A 21,588-nucleotide genomic window follows, 5' to 3' on the forward strand; every position below is an offset into this window, starting at 1 on the left:
TACCTGTTCCTCTACACATCTTTCTATCATCTGCAAGCTTAGCAACAGTGCCCTCTATACCTTCTTCCAGATCGTTAATGTATTGAATAGTTGTGGTCCAGCACTGACCCCTGTGGAACACCAATAGTCACCAGGCTGCCATCCTGAAATAGACCCCTTTATCCCCACTCTCCGCCTGTCAACTAATTCTCTTAACCATTCAAGTACCTTGCCCCTAACACCATGGGCTCTTATCTTTATTTTGCAGCCTGTTGTACAGCACCTTGTCAAAGGCCTTCTGGAAACCCAAATGGATCATATCCACTGGCTCTCCTTTGTCTAACTTCCTTTTTACCTCCTCAAAGAATTCTAACAGATTTGTCAGGCATGACCTCCCCTTGATGAAGCCGTGCTGACTCCGTCCTATTTCACAATGCACTTCCAAGAACTCCGGAATATCATCCTCAACAATGGACTCTAAATCTTATCAACAATCAAAGTCAGACTAACCGGCCAAAAATGTCTCATCTGCTACCTCTTGCCTTTCTTAAACTGGGGTGTGACATTCATCACTTCCCTGTACCCCGGGAGTCCCTTGACTCCAGTGATCCCTGAAGGATCACCACCAATGGCCCCACAACCACCGCAGTTATGTCCTTCGGAACCCTGGGGTGTAGTCCACCCGGACTGGGTGTTTTATCCACCTTCAGACCTTTCAGCTTCCCCAGCACTTTCTCCTTAGTGATGGCCACTACACTCACCTCTGCCCCCGACTTTCTTTCCTCCACTCCCAGTTTTCTCATCCCTCTCCTCTGTTGGACCGCCCTCCTTGCCCCTGGATTTGGAGCATCTTGTGAAGGCACTGCTGGAAGTACTGCTCCAGTGCTTTTGAGGTGCCTGCTCTAGGTTTTCCAAGTTTCTGAAGCCTTTAGAGGGTAGAAAGAATGAGGGATAGCCAAGAGCTCATGGAAAATAATGGCATGCATGGTTTCACCAGCGCTGCCAATACAATTGATGACCTAAGCAGTCAATGGCCCATCCCACTGAGAGCAAAGTGTGGAGGGGAACTCATCAAGGACAGAGAGTCAGTCAGTGCTCACTGGAGGGAACATTCTGAAGATTCCCTCGACCGAGACTCTGTCTTTGGCTTCAACGTCCTCAAATCCATTCCACAGTATCCTCTCCGGCTCAGTCCCTGTGGTACCCCGATCTGGAGCGGAGTGAAAAAGCCATTCAACAGCTGAAAAACAACACGGCCTCTGGAGCAGAATGAATGGCTGCTGAAATTCTGAAGCATGGCGGGGTTACACTCCTGGCACAGCGACACAATCTCATATTCCTCACCTGGGAAGATGAATGCATGCCAGGGATCTCAGAGACACTGTGACTATATTCAAGAGAGACAAGTCTGATTGTGGTAATTACACAGGCGACTCCCTGCTGTCTGCCACAGAGATCACTGCCAGGATCCTCCTCAATGATCTCCTCTTCGTGGCCAAAGAGCTCCTTCCAGAGTCACAGTTTGGTGCCTCATGAAGGGAGAAAACCTAAGACATGATCTACACTACTTGACAAACCCAAGGAAAACACAAGGAACAGCACCAATCGCAGTTCTTGGTCTTTTCTGACCTCACAAACACACTTTACACCGTCAAAGTGATGTTTTATTCAGTATGTTCTTCAAATTTGGCTGTCCTCAGAAATTGGCCACCATCCAGTTCTGGTCGCCTCATTTTAGGAAGGATGTGGAAGCTTTGGAAAGGGTGCAAAGGAGATTTACCAGGATGTTGCCTGGAATGGAGAGTAGGTCTTACGAGGAAAGGTTGAGGGTGCTAGGCCTTTTCTCATTAGAACGGAGAAGGATGAGTGGCGACTTGATAGAGGTTTATAAGATGATCAGGGGAATAGATAGAGTACAGTCAGAGACTTTTTCCCCGGGTGGAAAAAACCATTACAAGGGGACATAAATTTAGGTGAATGGTGGAAGATATAGGGGGGATGTCAGAGGTAGGTTCTTTACCCAGAGAGTAGCGGGGGCATGGAATGCACTGCCTGTGGAAGTAGTCGAGTCGGAAACATTAGGGACCTTCAAGTAGCTATTGGATAGGTACATGGATTACGGTAAAATTATATAGTGTAGATTTATTTGTTCTTAAGGGCAACACGGTAGCATTGTGGATAGCATAATTGCTTCACAGCTCCAGGGTCCCAGGTTCGATTCCGGCTTGGGTTACTGTCTGTGTGGAGTCTGCACATCCTCCCCGTGTCTGCGTGGGTTTCCTCCGGGTGCTCCGGTTTCCTCCCACAGTCCAAAGATGTGCAGGTTAGGTGGATTGGCCATGATAAATTGCCCTTAGTGTTGGGTGGAGGTGTTGACTATGGGTAGGGTGCTCTTTCCAAGAGCCGATGCAGACTCAATGGGCCGAATGGCCTCCTTCTGCACTGTAAATTCAATGATAATCTATGATTAATCTAGGACAAAGGTTCGGCACAACATCGTGGGCCGAAGGGCCTGTTCTGTGCCGTATTTTTCTATGTTCTATCCTCCGCCTGCACAATGATGACACACAAGCCATGATTCTCATAAATGGAAACACCCCAGGCACTATCTCAGTGAAGACTGGGATCAGACAAGGCTGTGTCACTGCACCAACCCTCTTCCCCTTCACGGTAACACAGTTGTTAGCACTGTTGCTTCACAGCACCAGGGACCTGGGTTCGATTCCCACTTAGGTCACTGTGCAGAGTCTGCACGTTCTCCCCGTGCCTGCGTGGGTCTCCCACAAGTCCCAAAAGACGTGAGGTGAATTGTAAGTTGAACTGGACATTCTGAATTTTCCCCCAATTTACCAAACAGGCGCCGGAGTGTGGCAACTAGGGGATTTTCACAGTAACTTCATTGCAGTGTTAATATAAGCCTACTTGTGACAATAAAGGTTGTTATTGTTATTATGGTGTTCATTAATTCCAACCTTGTTGTGAGAAATTAAATTCTGAATAAAAATCAAGTGATATCAATTTGTGTTAATCATAGTTAATCACGTGGGAAGAAGAACTAGGGGAGGAGATAGAGGAGGGTATGTGGGCTGATGCCCTAAGCAGGGTAAATTCCTCTTCCTCATGCGCCAGGCTTAGCCTGATTCAATTTAAGGTGCTACATAGAGCACACATAACGGGAGCAAGATTGAGCAGGTTCTTTGGAGTGGAGGACAAATGTGGGAGGTGTGGCGGGAGCCCGGCAAACCACGCACATATGTTTTGGGCATGCCCGGCACTGGAAGGGTATTGGAAGGGAGTGACGGGAGTGATTTCGCGGGTGGTGAAGGCCCGGGTCAAACCAGGCTGGGGGTTAGCTCTATTTGGAGTTGCGGAAGAGCCGGGAGTGCAGGAGGCGAAAGAGGCCGACGTTGTGGCCTTTGCGTCCCTAGTAGCCCGGCGCAGGATCCTACTCATGTGGAAGGAGGCGAAACCCCCCGGACTGGAGGCCTGGGTAAATGATATGGCGGGGTTCATTAAACTGGAGCAGATAAAGTTTGCCCTGAGAGGATCGGCTCAAGGGTTCACCAGGCGGTGGCAGCCATTTCTCGACTACCTAGGGGAACGTTAGAGGGAAGACAGATGACCAGCAGCAGCAACCCAGGGGGAGGGGGGGGGGGGGGGGGGGGGGGAGGAGGGGGGGTTTAGTTTAGGTCAAAGATAAAGGGGTTTTGTTACTTGTGTATTGTTTAAAATTTCTGTATTGTTATTGTTGCGTTTGCTTTGTAAGAGGGGAAAAATTGTTGTTTGGGAAAAAATTTTCAATAAAACATTTATAAAAAAAAAAATCATAGTTAATCACTGCAGTGTTAAAGTAAGCCTACTCATGACACAAATAAAAATTATGATCTCACCTCCGGCAAATTACCAGCGGGTGTGGAGATAATCGACAGGACAGGAAACCGACACCACCTTCAAAACAAAACCAGAATCAGTTCAACCTCAGACATTAAGCTCAGTTTGCAAATGTCTGATCTGTTAAATTCATCCATCTCCCTTAATTCTATAACCATTAATACTCTCATCTCACAAACTTCTATGAATCTCAGTTTTTATAGTTTCTATTGACAGAATCTGAACAGAATTCCAGATTTCACTATATTTTCTGTGAAGTGATTTCTGACTTTGCTCCTGAACAGCCCAGTCTCAGTTAAACAAATAAATATCATTGATTTGGACATTTAAATGGTGACAATTGCTTTACTCTTAACTGGTTATGTAACAGTATTTCAAAAACATAATAATTTGAGTAAAACACTGCAGAAGCTGGAAATGTGAAGTGAAAACAGAAAGTTGTGGAAATCCTCAGCAGGTTTGGCAGCTTCTGTGAAGAGAGAGAAAGAGAGTTAACATTTCCAATGCAATCTGATTCTTCTTCAGAACTGAGTGTTTGCAGCATTGTGGGTTCATTTGCCAAACATACTGAATGTGAACTTTGTGGTTCTTACAGATATCTGGCTGTAAATCTGATTTCAGACCTTCCTCTGAACACTTTCCAACCTCAGCTCCAGCTCATTGTCCTTCACTAAAGACCCGGATAGAGAATCGCCGCCACAAAATGGCGGCGGCCGCCGGGTGACCCGGGAGTTGTCACCGGAGCGGAAACCCGCCCACTCCCTCTTCCCGTACTAAGATGGCCGCCTTAGCGCTCTGCTCCAAGAACAAAAGACTCGACTTCCATTCCCAAGATGGAGGCGGTTGCCCCGGGGTCTGTCATCGGGGAGGAAGCCCCGCCCACTCCCTCTTCCCTAACCAAGATGGCTGTCCCAGCGCTCCACGCCAGGAACAAAAAACCCGACTTCCATTCTCAAGGTGGTGGTGGTCGCCGGTTGCCCCGGGACTGTCACAGGGGAGGAAGTCCCGCCCACTCCTTCTTCCCATCCTAAAATGGCCGCCCCAGCGATCCGTTGAAAGAACAAAAGACCCTACTTCCTTTCCCACGATGGCGGCCGGCTGCTGGGTAAATCCAGACCCGGACTACCTTCTTCTTATTGGTCGTGACCCGCCGTCAATCACTCCCCAGCCATTGTTAGCTGGAGCATGCGCAGTGCAGGTTGAAGCTGGACTCAGGCGGGTGAGTGGAGGCCCCAATCCCCCAATAAGACCCATTGGTTTTATTGTCAATCTGCAGACAGGAGCTGGAGAACTGAACCCAGGCAGAGGAGAGGGGGGAAGAAAACTGGGAGTGGAGGAAATAAATGGTGCAGATGGTGAGATGGGTTTGGATTTCAGCCCAGGGAGGAGGGAGAGTGTGTGGGACGGGGATTTACAGCTTTGGGGGAACAAGAGAGGGAAAAATGTTCCAGAGGAATTAGAATTGTCTGTTCAGAATTTCTATCCTGGACTGACAGTGATGGCTTTTGTAAACTCCTTTTACAGGATATTAGAAGCGGAAGATTGGCTGACAGAAAACTCAAACCAAACATCAAGATCTGACAGAGTCACTCAATTCTTTAGAACCTGAATATCACAGTCTTTGAATGTGGAAGGAGTAATGTTTGTCTGTTCAGTTTGTTGGAAAAGATTTCAAACATCAGTGTGATTGGAAAAGCACAGAGACCCACACAGACAGTGAGTGTTCCAGTGAATTGACTGGAAAGAGTTTTAACCAATTACATAGACAGAAAAACCATCACACCATTCACAGTGGGGAGAAACCGTCCATGTGTTCTTGTGTGGACGAGAGTTCAACCTGGAGAGACACAAGGACACCGGCACCATGGAGAAACCGTGGAAATGTGGGGACTGTTGGAAGGGATTCAGCTACCCTTCTGAACTGGAAATGCATCGACGCAGTCACACTGGGGAGAGGCCATTCACCTGCTCCACCTGTGGGAAGGGATTCACTCAGACATCCAGCCTGCTGACACACCAGTATGTTGACACTGATCAGACACCTTTCAAATGTTCTGACTGTGAGAAGAAATTTAAAAGTAAAAAGTATCTGTTGAGACACCAACTCATTCACAGTGAGGAGAAGCCATTCACCTGCTCCTTGTGTGGAAAGGGATTCACTGCTACATCTAACCTGCAGAAACATCAGCGAGTTCACACCGACAAAAGACCTTTTAAATGTCCAGACTGTAGGAAGTGCTTTAAAACTTCCGGGGAAGTGACCTGTCATCAACGTGTTCACACTGACGAGAGACCATTCAGATGCTCTCACTGCGGGACTGGCTTCAGGCGATCATCTGAACTTGCTGTACATCAGCGAATTCACACTGGGGAGAGACCGTTTACCTGCTCTGTGTGTGGGAAGGGATTCATTCAGTCTTATCACCTACTGAAACACCAACAAATTCACTCTGATATAAAACCTTTTAAATGTTTTGACTGTGAGCAGAGCTTTCGAAGCAGCAATGGCCTAGTGATGCATCAGCGAATTCACACTGGGGAGAGACCATTCACCTGCTCTGTGTGTGGGAAGGGATTCACTCAGTCATACAACCTGCTGAAACACCAACAAATTCACTCTGATATAAAACCTTTTAAATGTTTTGCATGTGAGCAGAGCTTTCGAAGCAGCAATGAGCTGATGATACACCACAAATTCACACTGGAGAGAGATCGTTCACCTGCCCCGAGTGCGGGAATGGATTCACTGACTTACAACTTATGCTGAGACACCAGCGACTTCATGAGTGTCTCCAGGGATTGGATTCCGCTGTTTTCGCTGCTGTCAATCAGATCCAGAACTGAATGTGTGGGTTAACCCTGAGGTGTGTAAGAAACATGCCCCAGTCACTCTCTTCCATGGTTCAGAGCTCCGAGATACAGACAAAAGGCTCCTTTACAACTGTGTTTAGAGTCAACAAGATTAATTCCCGTACCAGCCTCCCCGAAGAGGCGCCAGAATGTGGCGACTAGGGGCTTTTCACAGTAACTTCATTGAAGCCTACTTGTGTCAATAAGCGATTTTCATTTAATGTTGTGATGAATGCTGGAACCTGCAAGATTTTAGTCCAGGAGTCAAGAGTTTACCCAAAAAGGGGATCCAAGCCATTGGTAATTTTAAGGCAATTTATGAAAAAGCGACAGTTTAGATTTGGTACACCAGCTAAATCGGCAGGAAATACATGTGACCCACAACATGTGAGAATGGTTTACTGGTCCCGGATCAGGGAGATGCTGATCTCCGGGGCTGGAGGTGACAGTCTCCTCGGAATGGTTTACTGGTCCCGGATCAGACACTCGGACAGATGGAGCTGATCTCTGTGGCTGGAGGTGACAGTCTCCTCGGAATTGTTTACTGATCCCGGATCAGACACTCGGACAGATGAAGCTGATCTCCGGGGCTGGAGGTGACAGTCTCCTTGGAATTGTTTACTGATCCCGGATCAGACACTCGGACAGATGGAGCTGGTCTCCGGGGCTGGAGGTGACAGTCTCCTCGGAATGGTTTACTGATCCCGGATCAGACACTCGGACAGATGGAGCCGATCTCCGGGGCTGGAGGTGACAGTCTCCTCGGAATGGTTTACTGATCCCGGATCAGACACTCGGACAGGTGAAGCCGATCTGCGGGGCGGAGGTGACAGTCTCCTCGGAATGGTTTACTGATCCCGGATCAGACACTCGGACAGATGGAGCTGGAGGTGACAGTCTCCTCGGAATGGTTTACTGATCCCGGATCAGACACTCGGACAGAGGGAGCCGATCTCCCGGCCTGGAGGTGACAGTCTCCTCGGAATAGTTTACTGATCCCGGATCAGACACTGGGACAGATGGAGCTGATCTCCGGGGCTGGAGGTGACAGTCTCCTCGGAATGGTTTACTGATCCCGGATCAGACACTCGGACAGAGGGAGCCGATCTCCCGGCCTGGAGGTGACAGTCTCCTCGGAATAGTTTACTGATCCCGGATCAGACACTCGGACAGATGGAGCTGATCGCCGGGGCTGGAGGTGACAGTCTCCTCGGAATGGTTTACTGATCCCAGATCAGACACTCGGACAGATGGAGCTGGAGGTGACAGTCTCCTCAGAATGCTTTACTGATCCCGGATCAGACACTCGGACAGATGGAGCTGATCTCCAGGGCTGGAGGTGACAGTCTCCTCGGAATGGTTTACTGATCCCGGATCAGACACTCGGACAGATGAAGCTGATCTCCGGGGCTGGAGGTGACAGTCTCCTCGGAATAGTTTACTGATCCCGGATCAGACACTCGGACAGATGGAGCTGGTCTCCGGGGCTGGAGGTGACAGTCTCCTTGGAATTGTTTACTGATCCCGGATCAGACACTCGGACAGATGGAGCTGATCTCCGGGGCTGGAGGTGACAGTCTCCTCGGAATGGTTTACTTATCCCGGATCAGACACTCAGACAGATGGAGCTGATCTCCAGCCAGAGGTGACAGTCTCCTCAGAATGGTTTACTGATCCCGGATCAGACACTCGGACAGATGGAGCTGGAGGTGACAGTCTCCTCGGAATGCTTTACTGATCCCGGATCAGACACTCGGACAGAGGGAGCCGATCTCCGGGGCTGGAGGTGACAGTCTCCTCGGAATAGTTTACTGATCCCGGATCAGACACTCGGACAGATGGAGCTGATCTCCGGGGCTGGAGGTGACGTTCTCCTCGGAATAGTTTACTGATCCCGGATCAGACACTCGGACAGATGGAGCTGACCTCCGGGTCTGGAGGTGACAATCTCCTCGGAATGGTTTACTGATCCCGGATCAGACACTCGGACAGATGGAGCTGATCTCCGGGGCTGGAGGTGACAGTCTCCTCGGAATAGTTTACTGATCCCGGGTCAGACACTCGGACAGATGGAGCTGGTCTCCGGGGCTGGAGGTGACAGTCTCCTCGGAATAGTTTACTGATCCCGGGTCAGACACTGGGACAGATGGAGCTGGTCTCCGGGGCTGGAGGTGACAGTCTCCTCGGAATGGTTTACTGATCCCGGATCAGACACTCGGACAGATGGAGCTGATCTCCGGGGCTGGAGGTGACGTTCTCCTCGGAATAGTTTACTGATCCCGGATCAGACACTCGGACAGATGGAGCTGATCTCCGGGGCTGGAGGTGACAGTCTCCTCGGAATAGTTTACTGATCCCGGATCAGACACTCGGACAGATGGAGCTGATCTCCGGGGCTGGAGGTGACGTTCTCCTCGGAATAGTTTACTGATCCCGGATCAGACACTCGGACAGATGGAGCTGATCTCCGGGGCTGGAGGTGACAGTCTCCTCGGAATGGTTTACTGATCCCGGATCAGACACTCGGACAGATGGAGCTGGTCTCCGGGGCTGGAGGTGACAGTCTCCTCGGAATAGTTTACTGATCCCGGGTCAGACACTGGGACAGATGGAGCTGATCTCCGGGGCTGGAGGTGACAATCTCCTCGGAATGGTTTACTGATCCCGGATCAGACACTGGGACAGATGGAGCTGGAGGTGACAGTCTCCTCGGAATAGTTTACTGATCCCGGGTCAGACACTCGGACAGATGGAGCTGGTCTCCGGGGCTGGAGGTGACAGTCTCCTCGGAATAGTTTACTGATCCCGGGTCAGACACTGGGACAGATGGAGCTGGTCTCCGGGGCTGGAGGTGACAGTCTCCTCGGAATGGTTTATTGATCCCGGGTCAGACACTGGGACAGATGGAGCTGATCTCCGAGGCTGGAGGTGACAATCTCCTCGGAATGGTTTACTGATCCCGGATCAGACACTGGGACAGATGGAGCTGATCTCCGGGGCTGGAGGTGACAGTCTCCTCGGAATGGTTTACTGATCCCGGATCAATCACTCGGACAGATGGAGCTGATCTCCGGGTCTGGAGGTGACAATCTCCTCGGAATGGTTTACTGATCCCAGATCAGACACTCGGACAGATGGAGCTGGAGGTGACAGTCTCCTCGGAATGGTTTACTGGTCCTGGATCAGACCCTCGGACAGATGGAGCTGATCTCCGGGGCTGGAGGTGACAGTCTCCTTGGAATTGTTTACTGATCCCGGATCATACACTCGGACAGATGGAGCTGATCTACGGGGCTGGAGGTGACAGTCTCCTCGGAATGGTTTACTTATCCCGGATCAGACACTCGGACAGATGGAGCTGATCTCCAGCCAGAGGTGACAGTCTCCTCATAATGGTTTACTGATCCCGGATCAGACACTCGGACAGATGGAGCTGGAGGTGACAGTCTCCTCGGAATGCTTTACTGATCCCGGATCAGACACTCGGACAGAGGGAGCCGATCTCCGGGGCTGGAGGTGACAGTCTCCTCAGAATAGTTTACTGATCCCGGATCAGACACTCGGACAGATGGAGCTGATCTCCGGGACTGGAAGTGACGTTCTCCTCGGAATAGTTTACTGATCCCGGATCAGACACTCGGACAGATGGAGCTGACCTCCGGGTCTGGAGGTGACAATCTCCTCGGAATGGTTTACTGATCCCGGATCAGACACTCGGACAGATGGAGCTGATCTCCGGGTCTGGAGGTGACAATCTCCTCGGAATGGTTTACTGATCCCGGATCAGACACTCGGACAGATGGAGCTGATCTCCGGGGCTGGAGGTGACAGTCTCCTCGGAATAGTTTACTGATCCCGGGTCAGACACTCGGACAGATGGAGCTGGTCTCCGGGGCTGGAGCTGACAGTCTCCTCGGAATAGTTTACTGATCCCGGGTCAGACACTCGGACAGATGGAGCTGGTCTCCGGGGCTGGAGGTGACAGTCTCCTCGGAATAGTTTACTGATCCCGGGTCAGACACTGGGACAGATGGAGCTGGTCTCCGGGGCTGGAGGTGACAGTCTCCTCGGAATGGTTTACTGATCCCGGATCAGACACTCGGACAGATGGAGCTGATCTCCGGGGCTGGAGGTGACAGTCTCCTCGGAATGGTTTACTGATCCCGGATCAGACACTCGGACAGATGGAGCTGGTCTCCGGGGCTGGAGGTGACAGTCTCCTCGGAATAGTTTACTGATCCCGGGTCAGACACTGGGACAGATGGAGCTGATCTCCGGGGCTGGAGGTGACAATCTCCTCGGAATGGTTTACTGATCCCGGATCAGACACTGGGACAGATGGAGCTGGAGGTGACAGTCTCCTCGGAATAGTTTACTGATCCCGGGTCAGACACTCGGACAGATGGAGCTGGTCTCCGGGGCTGGAGGTGACAGTCTCCTCGGAATAGTTTACTGATCCCGGGTCAGACACTGGGACAGATGGAGCTGGTCTCCGGGGCTGGAGGTGACAGTCTCCTCGGAATGGTTTATTGATCCCGGGTCAGACACTGGGACAGACGGAGCTGATCTCCGAGGCTGGAGGTGACAATCTCCTCGGAATGGTTTACTGATCCCGGATCAGACACTGGGACAGATGGAGCTGATCTCCGGGGCTGGAGGTGACAGTCTCCTCGGAATGGTTTACTGATCCCGGGTCAGACACTCGGACAGATGGAGCTGGTCTCCGGGGCTGGAGGTGACAGTCTCCTCGGAATAGTTTACTGATCCCAGATCAGACACTCGGACAGATGGAGCTGGAGGTGACAGTCTCCTCGGAATGGTTTACTGGTCCTGGATCAGACACTCGGACAGATGGAGCTGATCTCCGGGTCTGGAGGTGACAATCTCCTCGGAATGGTTTACTGATCCCAGATCAGACACTCGGACAGATGGAGCTGGAGGTGACAGTCTCCTCGGAATGGTTTACTGATCCCGGATCAGACACTCGGACAGATGGAGCTGATCTCCGGGGCTGGAGGTGACAGTCTCCTCGGAATGGTTTACTGATCCCGGATCAGACACTCGGACAGATGGAGCTGGTCTCCGGGGCTGGAGGTGACAGTCTCCTCGGAATAGTTTACTGATCCCGGGTCAGACACTGGGACAGATGGAGCTGGTCTCCGGGGCTGGAGGTGACAGTCTCCTCGGAATGGTTTACTGATCCCGGATCAGACACTCGGACAGATGGAGCTGATCTCCGGGGCTGGAGGTGACAGTCTCCTCGGAATGGTTTACTGATCCCGGATCAGACACTCGGACAGATGGAGCTGATCTCCGGGGCTGGAGGTGACAATCTCCTCGGAATGGTTTACTGATCCCGGATCAGACACTGGGACAGATGGAGCTGGAGGTGACAGTCTCCTCGGAATAGTTTACTGATCCCGGGTCAGACACTCGGACAGATGGAGCTGGTCTCCGGGGCTGGAGGTGACAGTCTCCTCGGAATGGTTTATTGATCCCGGGTCAGACACTGGGACAGATGGAGCTGATCTCCGAGGCTGGAGGTGACAATCTCCTCGGAATGGTTTACTGATCCCGGATCAGACACTGGGACAGATGGAGCTGATCTCCGGGGCTGGAGGTGACAGTCTCCTCGGAATGGTTTACTGATCCCGGGTCAGACACTCGGACAGATGGAGCTGATCTCCGGGTCTGGAGGTGACAATCTCCTCGGAATGGTTTACTGATCCCAGATCAGACACTCGGACAGATGGAGCTGGAGGTGACAGTCTCCTCGGAATAGTTTACTGATCCCGGGTCAGACACTCGGACAGATGGAGCTGATCTCCGGGGCTGGAGGTGACAGTCTCCTCGGAATGGTTTACTGGTCCTGGATCAGACACTCGGACAGATGGAGCCGATCTCCGGGGCTGGAGGTGACAGTCTCCCTGGAATAGTTTACTGATCCCGGATCAGACACTCGGACAGATGGAGCTGATCTCCGGGGCTGGAGGTGACAGTCTCCTTGGAATTGTTTACTGATCCCGGATCAGACACTCGGACAGATGGAGCTGATCTCCGGGGCTGGAGGTGACAGTCTCCTCGGAATGGTTTACTTATCCCGGATCAGACACTCGGACAGATGGAGCTGATCTCCAGCCAGAGGTGACAGTCTCCTCATAATGGTTTACTGATCCTGGATCAGACACTCGGACAGATGGAGCTGGAGGTGACAGTCTCCTCGGAATGCTTTACTGATCCCGGATCAGACACTCTGACAGAGGGAGCCGATCTCCGGGGCTGGAGGTGACAGTCTCCTCGGAATAGTTTACTGATCCCGGATCAGACACTCGGACAGATGGAGCTGATCTCCGGGGCTGGAAGTGACGTTCTCCTCGGAATAGTTTACTGATCCCGGATCAGACACTCGGTCAGATGGAGCTGACCTCCGGGTCTGGAGGTGACAATCTCCTCGGAATGGTTTACTGATCCCGGATCAGACACTCGGACAGATGGAGCTGATCTCCGGGTCTGGAGGTGACAATCTCCTCTGAATGGTTTACTGATCCCGGATCAGACACTCGGACAGATGGAGCTGATCTCCGGGGCTGGAGGTGACAGCCTCCTCGGAATAGTTTACTGATCCCGGGTCAGACACTCGGACAGATGGAGCTGGTCTCCGGGGCTGGAGCTGACAGTCTCCTCGGAATAGTTTACTGATCCCGGGTCAGACACTGGGACAGGTGGAGCTGGTCTCCGGGGCTGGAGGTGACAGTCTCCTCGGAATGGTTTACTGATCCCGGATCAGACACTCGGACAGATGGAGCTGATCTCCGGGGCTGGAGGTGACAGTCTCCTCGGAATGGTTTACTGATCCCGGATCAGACACTCGGACAGATGGAGCTGGTCTCCGGGGCTGGAGGTGACAGTCTCCTCGGAATAGTTTACTGATCCCGGGTCAGACACTGGGACAGATGGAGCTGATCTCCGGGGCTGGAGGTGACAATCTCCTCGGAATAGTTTACTGATCCCGGATCAGACACTGGGACAGATGGAGCTGGAGGTGACAGTCTCCTCGGAATAGTTTACTGATCCCGGGTCAGACACTGGGACAGATGGAGCTGGTCTCCGGGGCTGGAGGTGACAGTCTCCTCGGAATGGTTTACTGATCCCGGATCAGACACTCGGACAGATGGAGCTGATCTCCGGGGCTGGAGGTGACGTTCTCCTCGGAATAGTTTACTGATCCCGGGTCAGACACTGGGACAGATGGAGCTGATCTCCGAGGCTGGAGGTGACAGTCTCCTCAGAATGGTTTACTGATCCCGGATCAGACACTGGGACAGATGGAGCTGATCTCCGGGGCTGGAGGTGTCGGTCTCCTCGGAATGGTTTACTGATCCCGGATCAGACACTGGGACAGATGGAGCTGATCTCCGGGGCTGGAGGTGACAGTCTCCTCGGAATGGTTTACTGATCCCGGATCAGACACTCGGACAGATGGAGCTGATCTCCGGGGCTGGAGTCTCTTGTGTTCTCCTTCCTCTGGATCCAGTCAGAGTGTTTGGTGTTAGTCTGAATCCAGCACCGATCACTTTGAAAATCTTTCCTGTCCAAAGTGATTTTCCTGTCGAACCGTTTTAACCTTTACTCAGACAGTTGGTTTATATTTGGGTCGTCAGATCCAACCTTCTCCAGTTTAGAAATCTGGTTTCAGGGTTTGTGACAGAGAGAACAGGCCTGTGCTGTGTGTGTCACCCAGCAAGCTGCTGTGGAAGCTTTGTTACTGAGAGCCAGAGAGAGCTCATTCTAGTCACAGTCAATGAATTTCTGACATTTTATCATAGAATTTACAGTGCAGAAGGAGGCCATTTGGCCCATCGAGTCTACACCGGCTCTTGGAAAGAGAAACCTACCCAAGGTCAACACCTCCACCCTATCCCCATAACCCAGTAACCCCACCCAACACTAAGGGCAATTTTGGACACTAAGGGCAATTTATCATGGCCAATCCACCTAACCTGCACATCTTTGGACTGTGGAGGAAACCGGAGCACCCGGAGGAAACCCACGCACACACGGGGAGGATGTGCAGACTCCGCACAGACAGTGACCCAAGCCGGAATCGAACCTGGGACCCTGGAGCTGTGAAGCAATTGTGCTATCCACAATGCTACCGTGCTGCCCCCTTATCGTATTAGAAATAAGCAGAAAATCTAAATTCTAAAGTTGGTCTCAGCGGCCGTGACAATTATCATCGATTGTTGGGAAAACCCATCTGGTTCACTCATGCCCTTTAGGGAGGGAAATCTGCCGCCTTACCTGGTCTGGCCTACATGTGACTCCAGACCCACAGCAATGTGGTTGACTCTAGTGCCGAGCAGGCAACTCAGTTGAAGGGCAATTAGGGATGGGTAACAAATCACGGCCTTTGCAGTGACGTCCACATCCCATAAAACAATCAAAGAAAAAATCCTCACCCCCTTCAGCTCCTCGACTTGCTTCACTCCACCATTGGCAGAGGCACTTTCACCTACCGAGGTCCTGAGGGCTGGAAACCCCTCACTAAACATTTATGAACATTATTAGATGGTGAATGTTTTTACAAAATGTGCTGTCCAATCAGAGATTGGTGTAAAGCTGTCTGAAGGTGAAGTTTCCAGCTGCGAATCTTCCATCTGAAGTTTCCGAGTGTTTTTGTGACATTCCTGAGTTTTCCAATATGAGGCAGCGACAACAACAACTGGCATTTACCCATCAACAGCTTAAAATGTCGGAGACCCTTCACAGAGGGTCAGAAGCTGGGTGGAAAAGGTAAGGAGACAGGTTTAGTGAGGGGTTTCCAGCCCTTAGGACCTCGGTAGGTGAAGGCACCTCTGCCAATGGTGGAGTGAAGCAAGTCGATGAGCTGAAGGGGGTGAGGATTTTTTCTTTGATTGTTTTATGGGATGTGGACGTCACTGCAAAGGCCGGGATTTGTTACCCATCCCTAATTGCCCTTCAACTGAGTGGCCTGCTCGGCACTAGAGTCAATCACATTGCTGTGGGTCTGGAGTCACATGGAGGCCAGACCAGGTAAGGCGGCAGATTTCCCTCCCTAAAGGGCATGAGTGAACCAGATGGGTTTTCCCAACAATCGATGATAGTTGTCACGGCCGCTGAGACTAACTTTAGAGTTCCAGGTTTATTCATTGGATTTGGGATTTGAATCCGTGTCTCCAGAGCATTAGCCTGGGCCTCTGGATCACTAATCCAGTGACATTACCACGATGCCACCTTCTCCCCTAATTGGAGGAGTGAGGGAGCGTGGAGGGTTGTAGGGCTGGAGGAGGTTCCAGAGACTGTCTGTCATGGAGAGAGTGGCTGCCTCCATGGAGCTTCAAGCACGGCTCTGAAATGGGTCGGTGTAGGTCATGACCTCGGCCGTGCAGGAGATGTCTGCTGCCTTGAACAGGATGACAGATACTGTCAACACGTCACTGATCTCCAGCAAAGGGCTCCCACCTTAGACCCATTGTCCCCAAACCCACAGGCAGTATCCAACACGCTGCCCCGTCTCCAGCTGAATCTGCCTGGCACAGGTACAGATGGGTCAGTCTGTCCCAGGACCCTCCGGAGCTCTGAAAGCCAGTGGGTGGAGACCCTCCAATGATGTGCAGGTCAGGTGGATTGGCCATTCTAAATTGCCCTTAGTGTCCAAAAAGGTTAGGTTGGGTTATGGGGATAATGGGGATAGGGTGCAGGTGTGGGGATTGAGTAGGGTGCTCTTTCCAAGGGCCGGTGCAGACTCGATGGGCTGAATGGCCTCCTTCTGCACTGTAAATTCTATGATTCTGTGACAAGCCTCTGGGCAGTGCGAGCAGGGATGTGAGCAGCCTGTCTCTACCTCTGCTGAAACCACACAGGGCAGCACGGTAGCATGGTGGTTAGCACAATTGCTTCACAGCTCCAGTGTCCTAGGTTCAATTCCTGGCTTGGATCACTGTCTGTGCAGAGTCTGCACGTTCTCCCCGTGTGTGCGTGGGTTTCCTCCGAGTACTCCGGTTTCCTCCCACAGTCCAAAGATGTACAGGTTAGGTGGACTGGCCATGCTAAATTGCCCTTAGTGTTGGGTGGGGTTACTGGGTTATGGGGAGAGGGTGGAGGTGTGGGCTTGGGTAGGGTGCTCTTTCCAAGAGCTGGTGCAGACTCGATGGGCCAAATGGCCTCCTTCTGCACTGTAAATTCTATGATCCGCCAAGTAGAAGCAACAGGAAGGGTCTGGGCTCCAAATTGTAATTCACCAAGTGTCTGAAATGGGGGTTTGACAAGATATGACATTTCTTTATTTAATAATGATGCACAAACTGTATTGACTGGAACCACTTCCAGCTCTTGTCCGTTCTTACATCCCGGGGCCAGCTCAGCCTTTCACTGAGTTCATGCTGAATGTGAATCCAGGCTGGGGGCCATTGGGTGGATGTGCAATGGGAGGATGAGTGGGTGAAGGAATGTTCAGTGAACAGGGAGGGGGAGGGGGGTTGGTGCTGCTGGTGGGAAGTGTTCATTCTGAAGGAGTCCCCCCTGAAACAGAGACCATTCATTTCTCACTTTGAAATGATTGAGCTGCTGTCTGTCCCCATTTCTACTCAGTTTTTCAATATTTAAATCTCGACTGAAACATATTCTTGAAGTGACCCTGAGATCCAGAGAATTTTAAATCTGTTAAAGTCAATCCCCATCGAGTGCACAGGAGGACTCAACTGGTCCGAACTTTTTATGTTTTCAATAAACCAAGATCTTACAAGATGTTTATCGGGGAATTGTATTTCTCTGAGACCAGGGATGGTCAAACTCTGTCCCAAAGTTTAGATTTGGGTCTTGAGCCTGGGCTATGAAGCCCACGTACATGGAGCATCATTCCGGATGTCCTTCATCCCTGATTTTACTCACATTCCAACTGGGGGCTGTTAGCTGCCTGGACCCTAATCACTGGAATTTCATCCCTAAACCTCCCCACTTTTCCACTTAATTTTCCACCTTTAAAACTCTCTTTATAACTGAAGTCTTTGACCAACTCTTTGGTCATCTGACCCAATATGTCCTCATGTTCCTGTGAAACTGCTTGAGACATTTTATTATGTTAACAACTAATTATAAATAGAACTGTTGTAGCTCAGTGAGATCTTATCACTTACTGAGTGAGTCTGTATAAATGTAACTCAGATACACACAGCTTGTGTCATAGTTCAGTGAGATCTGATCACTTGAGTGAGTGAATCTGTATTAATATAACTCAGGTACACACAGTTTGTGTCATAGTTCAGTGAGATCTGATCACTGACTGAGTGAGTCTGTATAAATGTAACTCAGATACATGCAGCTTGTTAAAACATTCCTGGGAGGAGGAAGTTCTGAGCTGCCCGCTGGATTTCTGTTCTCCACAATTGGGAAAAGGTGATTCTTTCCCAATATTAGAAATTACTAATAAAGTTGTTAAAGATGATTAGTTGTTGTGAGCTGGGTTATTTGTTAGAATGAAGGAGTGGGATTGAGCCACAGTCTGAGTCACCAGTTTAAGGACAGGAGGAGAGAGAATCTGGAGAGGGGAAAAGAATCAGGAGGAGACTGGAGACTGAAACTGGAACAATGAGCAGAGAGGTGGAGGTGTGTGTGGGACTGAGATTCATAGATTTGGGAGAATGCACCATAGAAACTAGAATGGTCCTGAATTTCTATCCTGCATTTACACCGAAAACCTCTAAACTCCTTTTACTGGGAGTTAGAGGGAGAGGATTTGCAGACAAAAAATTCAAAGTAACAATCTTGAGATCTTTCAGAATGACTTATTCCATGTATCTGATTATGAAAGGGGAAATGATTGATCTCTCTGTGGGGAAAGTTTTGAAATAATTTTGACTGAGAAAGCCTGGGACACAGACACAAGGGCCAGCAGTGCATCTCGGATTCAAACATGAGGTGTGCAAACAGGTCTGGTTTAGTGTCAGACGTTACCAGGGAGAGGAATGGAGCTGGGAGCTCGGGAATGAAAACAATGACTTTGGTTTTCCCAATATTTAATTGGAGGGAATGTCTGCCCATCCACCACTGGATATCAGACAAACAGGCTGAGAATTTAACAATTGTGGAGAGAGGTGGTGGAGGTGGAGCTGGGAGCTGTCAGTGTAACTGTGACAACTGACACTGTGTCCAGATGGTGTTATTGTGGGAACATGTGGACGAGAAAGAAGAGGAGACAAGACTGGATCCCTTGGTAACAGCAGAGGTAACTGTGCAAGTGGGAAAGGAAGACATTACAAGTGATTCTCCAACTCTGATGGAGAAGAATGGAACCAGGAGAGAGCAGCCCCACCCAGCTGGATGACAGTGGAGAGGTGACGGAGCAGAATGGTGTGGTCGACCTTGTCAAAGGCTGAGGACAGAGGGGAGGTTTGTCTTTGTCACAGTCACAGAAGATGTCATTTGTAACTTTGATAAGAGATGATTCAGCACGGTGACAAAGCAGAAACCTGATTGGAGGGATTAAAACGTGGCGTTCTGGGAAAAATAGACCGGGATTTGGGAGAGGAGAGGGGTGCTGGCGATGGGGCAGTAATTTGTAAGGATGGTGGAGTAAAGGGTTTGCTTTTTGACAAGGGTAGAATGACAGCAGTAGGGGAGGGACAGTACCTGATAGAGAATAGATTCAACAAAGTCAGTGAACATGGGGAAGTTGGGTGATCAGTTTTGTGGGAATAGGGTCGATGGAGCAGGAGCTGGGTCTCATGGACAAGATGAGCTCTGAGAGGGCATGAGGGGAGATGGGAGAGAAAATAGAGAAAGATGTGGGTTCAGGGCTCGGGAAAGGATGACATTTAGAGACAGTTTGGTCCGGTGGGCTTGTGGAAGGGAGGGAAGCAGCAGAGGCAGCTGATCGGATTTACTCAATCTCAGTCACAAAGAAGCTCCACAAGCTCCTCACACATCTTGTTGGAGGTGAGGATGGAAGAGACAGGGGAGAGCGAGAGAACTTCAAAAGGAACTAACTTGTGTCAGAGATATTAAAAAGTTCCAACACTTTTAGCCAGAATATGAATCCCTGTAACTGGGCATCATTACTGGTTCATTACCATCAGCAGAACCAGACCCCAATGAACACGGTTCAGTCCTGGGTGTGATTAACGGAAAATTCCAATCACTGTAGTTATTTATGAACTCGCTGATGTCTCAGCAGGCTGGATGAGGTTGTGAAAGCGTTCCCACACTGGGAGCAGGTGAACGGCCTCTCCCCAGTGTGAACTCGCTGGTGGGTCAGCAGGTTGGATGACTGAGTGAATCCCTTCCCACACTCGGAGCAGGTGAAAGGTCTTGTGCCAGTGTGAATTCGGCGGTGGTCAGTGAGTTGTGATGATTGTCTGAACCAAGTCCCGCAGCGAGAGCATCTGAATGGCTTCTCGTCAGTGTGAACACGTTGATGGTACATCAGTTCCCAGGAACATTTAAAGCCCTTCCCACAGTCTGAACATTTGAAAGGTCTCTTGTCTGTGTGAACTCGGTGGTGTCTCAGCAGGGTGGATGAGGTAGTGAATCCCTTCCCACACACGGAGCAGGTGAAGGGTTTCTCCCCAGTGTGAATTCTCTTGTGCGTCAGCAGGTCAGATGACTGAGTGAATCCCCTTCCACACTTGGAGCAGATAAATGGCCTCTCCCCGCTGTGAATCCTCTGGTGTACAGTGAGTTGGGTCGATCGCCTGAAGCCAGTCCCGCAGTGAGAGCACCTGAACGGTCTCTCGTCAGTGTGAACACGTTGATGCAGCATCAGTTCCTGGGAACTTTTATAGCATTTCCCACAGTCTGAGCATTGAAATGGTCTCTCCTCTGTGTGAACCCTCTGGTGTCTCAGCAGGTTGGCAGAAATAGTAAAACTCTCCCCACACTTGGAGCAGGAGACGGTTTCTCCCCAGTGTGACTGTGTCGATGTGGTTCCAGCTCTGATGGGGAAATTAATCCCCTCCCACAGTCCCCACATTTCCACGGTTTCTCCCCAGTGTGACTTTGCTTGTGTCTCGACAGGCCTGATGTTTGTCTGAAGCCTCGTCCACACACACAGAACACGTGTACGGTTTCTCCCCACTGTGAATGGTGCTGTTTCCTTCCATGTTCAAAGTATGATGACATTCACGTTACGGTAAATGGAGCAACTGGTGCTGATCCTGATGTGATGAAGTTTCCCGACTGCAAATCCTCCTCTTCCAATGACCTGTGAACCGGATTTAAAATGAAAAATAGGGAGTGAGACAGAACCCACAAAAACACAAAGGCAGGTGGTGAAATTGAGCTGAATGAATCGGGTCATTTGTGGGGCCGGCACCAGGAAAATGTGACCATGAAAACTGCTGGATTGTTGTGAATACACAACTGGTTCATTAATGTCCTTCAGGGAAGGGAACCTACCAATTGGTCTGAATCTACACCAAACTCTGACACTCTGCGAGAAGGAAGGAGAAAGGGAGTAGTAGAGGCTGAATGATTGAAACAAGTATTTAATATATCTTGAACATGAGCAGAACTTTGACAGAATCTCCCAAACCATTCTCCACCACCTCGTAGGAGCAGGGTAGCAGGAATATGTGAACACCATGATTTCCAAGTTCCCCTCCAACTCGCACACCATCCTGACTTATCTGACATACAGTACTGGATGGACAAAGCCATGGTCTTCATGCCCAGTTATAAACTCCCCTCCCTCACCGCCGACTCCATGTCCCTCCCTGGGAACTGTCTGACGCTGAATCAGACTGTTCACAATCTCTGGCATATTTCACCCCAAGCTGTGTTCCTGTCCACACATCACTGTCACTGCCTATTTCCACTCAGTAACATTGTCCAGTTGTGTCCCTGTCTTAGTTC

General features: G+C 50.5%; 2 protein-coding genes and 1 long non-coding RNA gene across 3 annotated transcripts in view; 2 read left to right on the forward strand and 1 right to left on the reverse strand.

Annotated features, from left to right (window-relative positions):
• The window catches only part of LOC140422612 (uncharacterized), a 124,399-nt gene that overhangs the window by 11,157 nt on the left and 91,654 nt on the right, over window positions 1-21,588 (reverse strand). Inside the window, exon 3 of the mRNA XM_072507620.1 lies at window positions 19,886-20,837. Coding sequence (XP_072363721.1) covers window positions 19,886-20,837 — 952 coding nt within the window. The remainder of the gene's footprint in view (window positions 1-19,885; window positions 20,838-21,588) is intronic.
• On the forward strand, window positions 5,013-7,355 carry LOC140418417 (uncharacterized). Its single transcript, XM_072501890.1, has one exon. It carries the CDS (start codon window positions 5,735-5,737, stop codon window positions 6,635-6,637), a length of 903 nt encoding a protein of 300 aa, XP_072357991.1. The 5' UTR covers window positions 5,013-5,734; the 3' UTR covers window positions 6,638-7,355.
• LOC140418423 (uncharacterized) lies at window positions 15,186-18,184 on the forward strand. The gene is made up of 2 exons (XR_011945028.1): window positions 15,186-15,525; window positions 16,110-18,184. It is a non-coding gene; the product is annotated as an uncharacterized lncRNA (long non-coding RNA).

The sequence above is a fragment of the Scyliorhinus torazame genome, chromosome 5, assembly GCF_047496885.1.
Source record: "Scyliorhinus torazame isolate Kashiwa2021f chromosome 5, sScyTor2.1, whole genome shotgun sequence".
Classification (NCBI taxonomy): domain Eukaryota; kingdom Metazoa; phylum Chordata; class Chondrichthyes; order Carcharhiniformes; family Scyliorhinidae; genus Scyliorhinus; species Scyliorhinus torazame.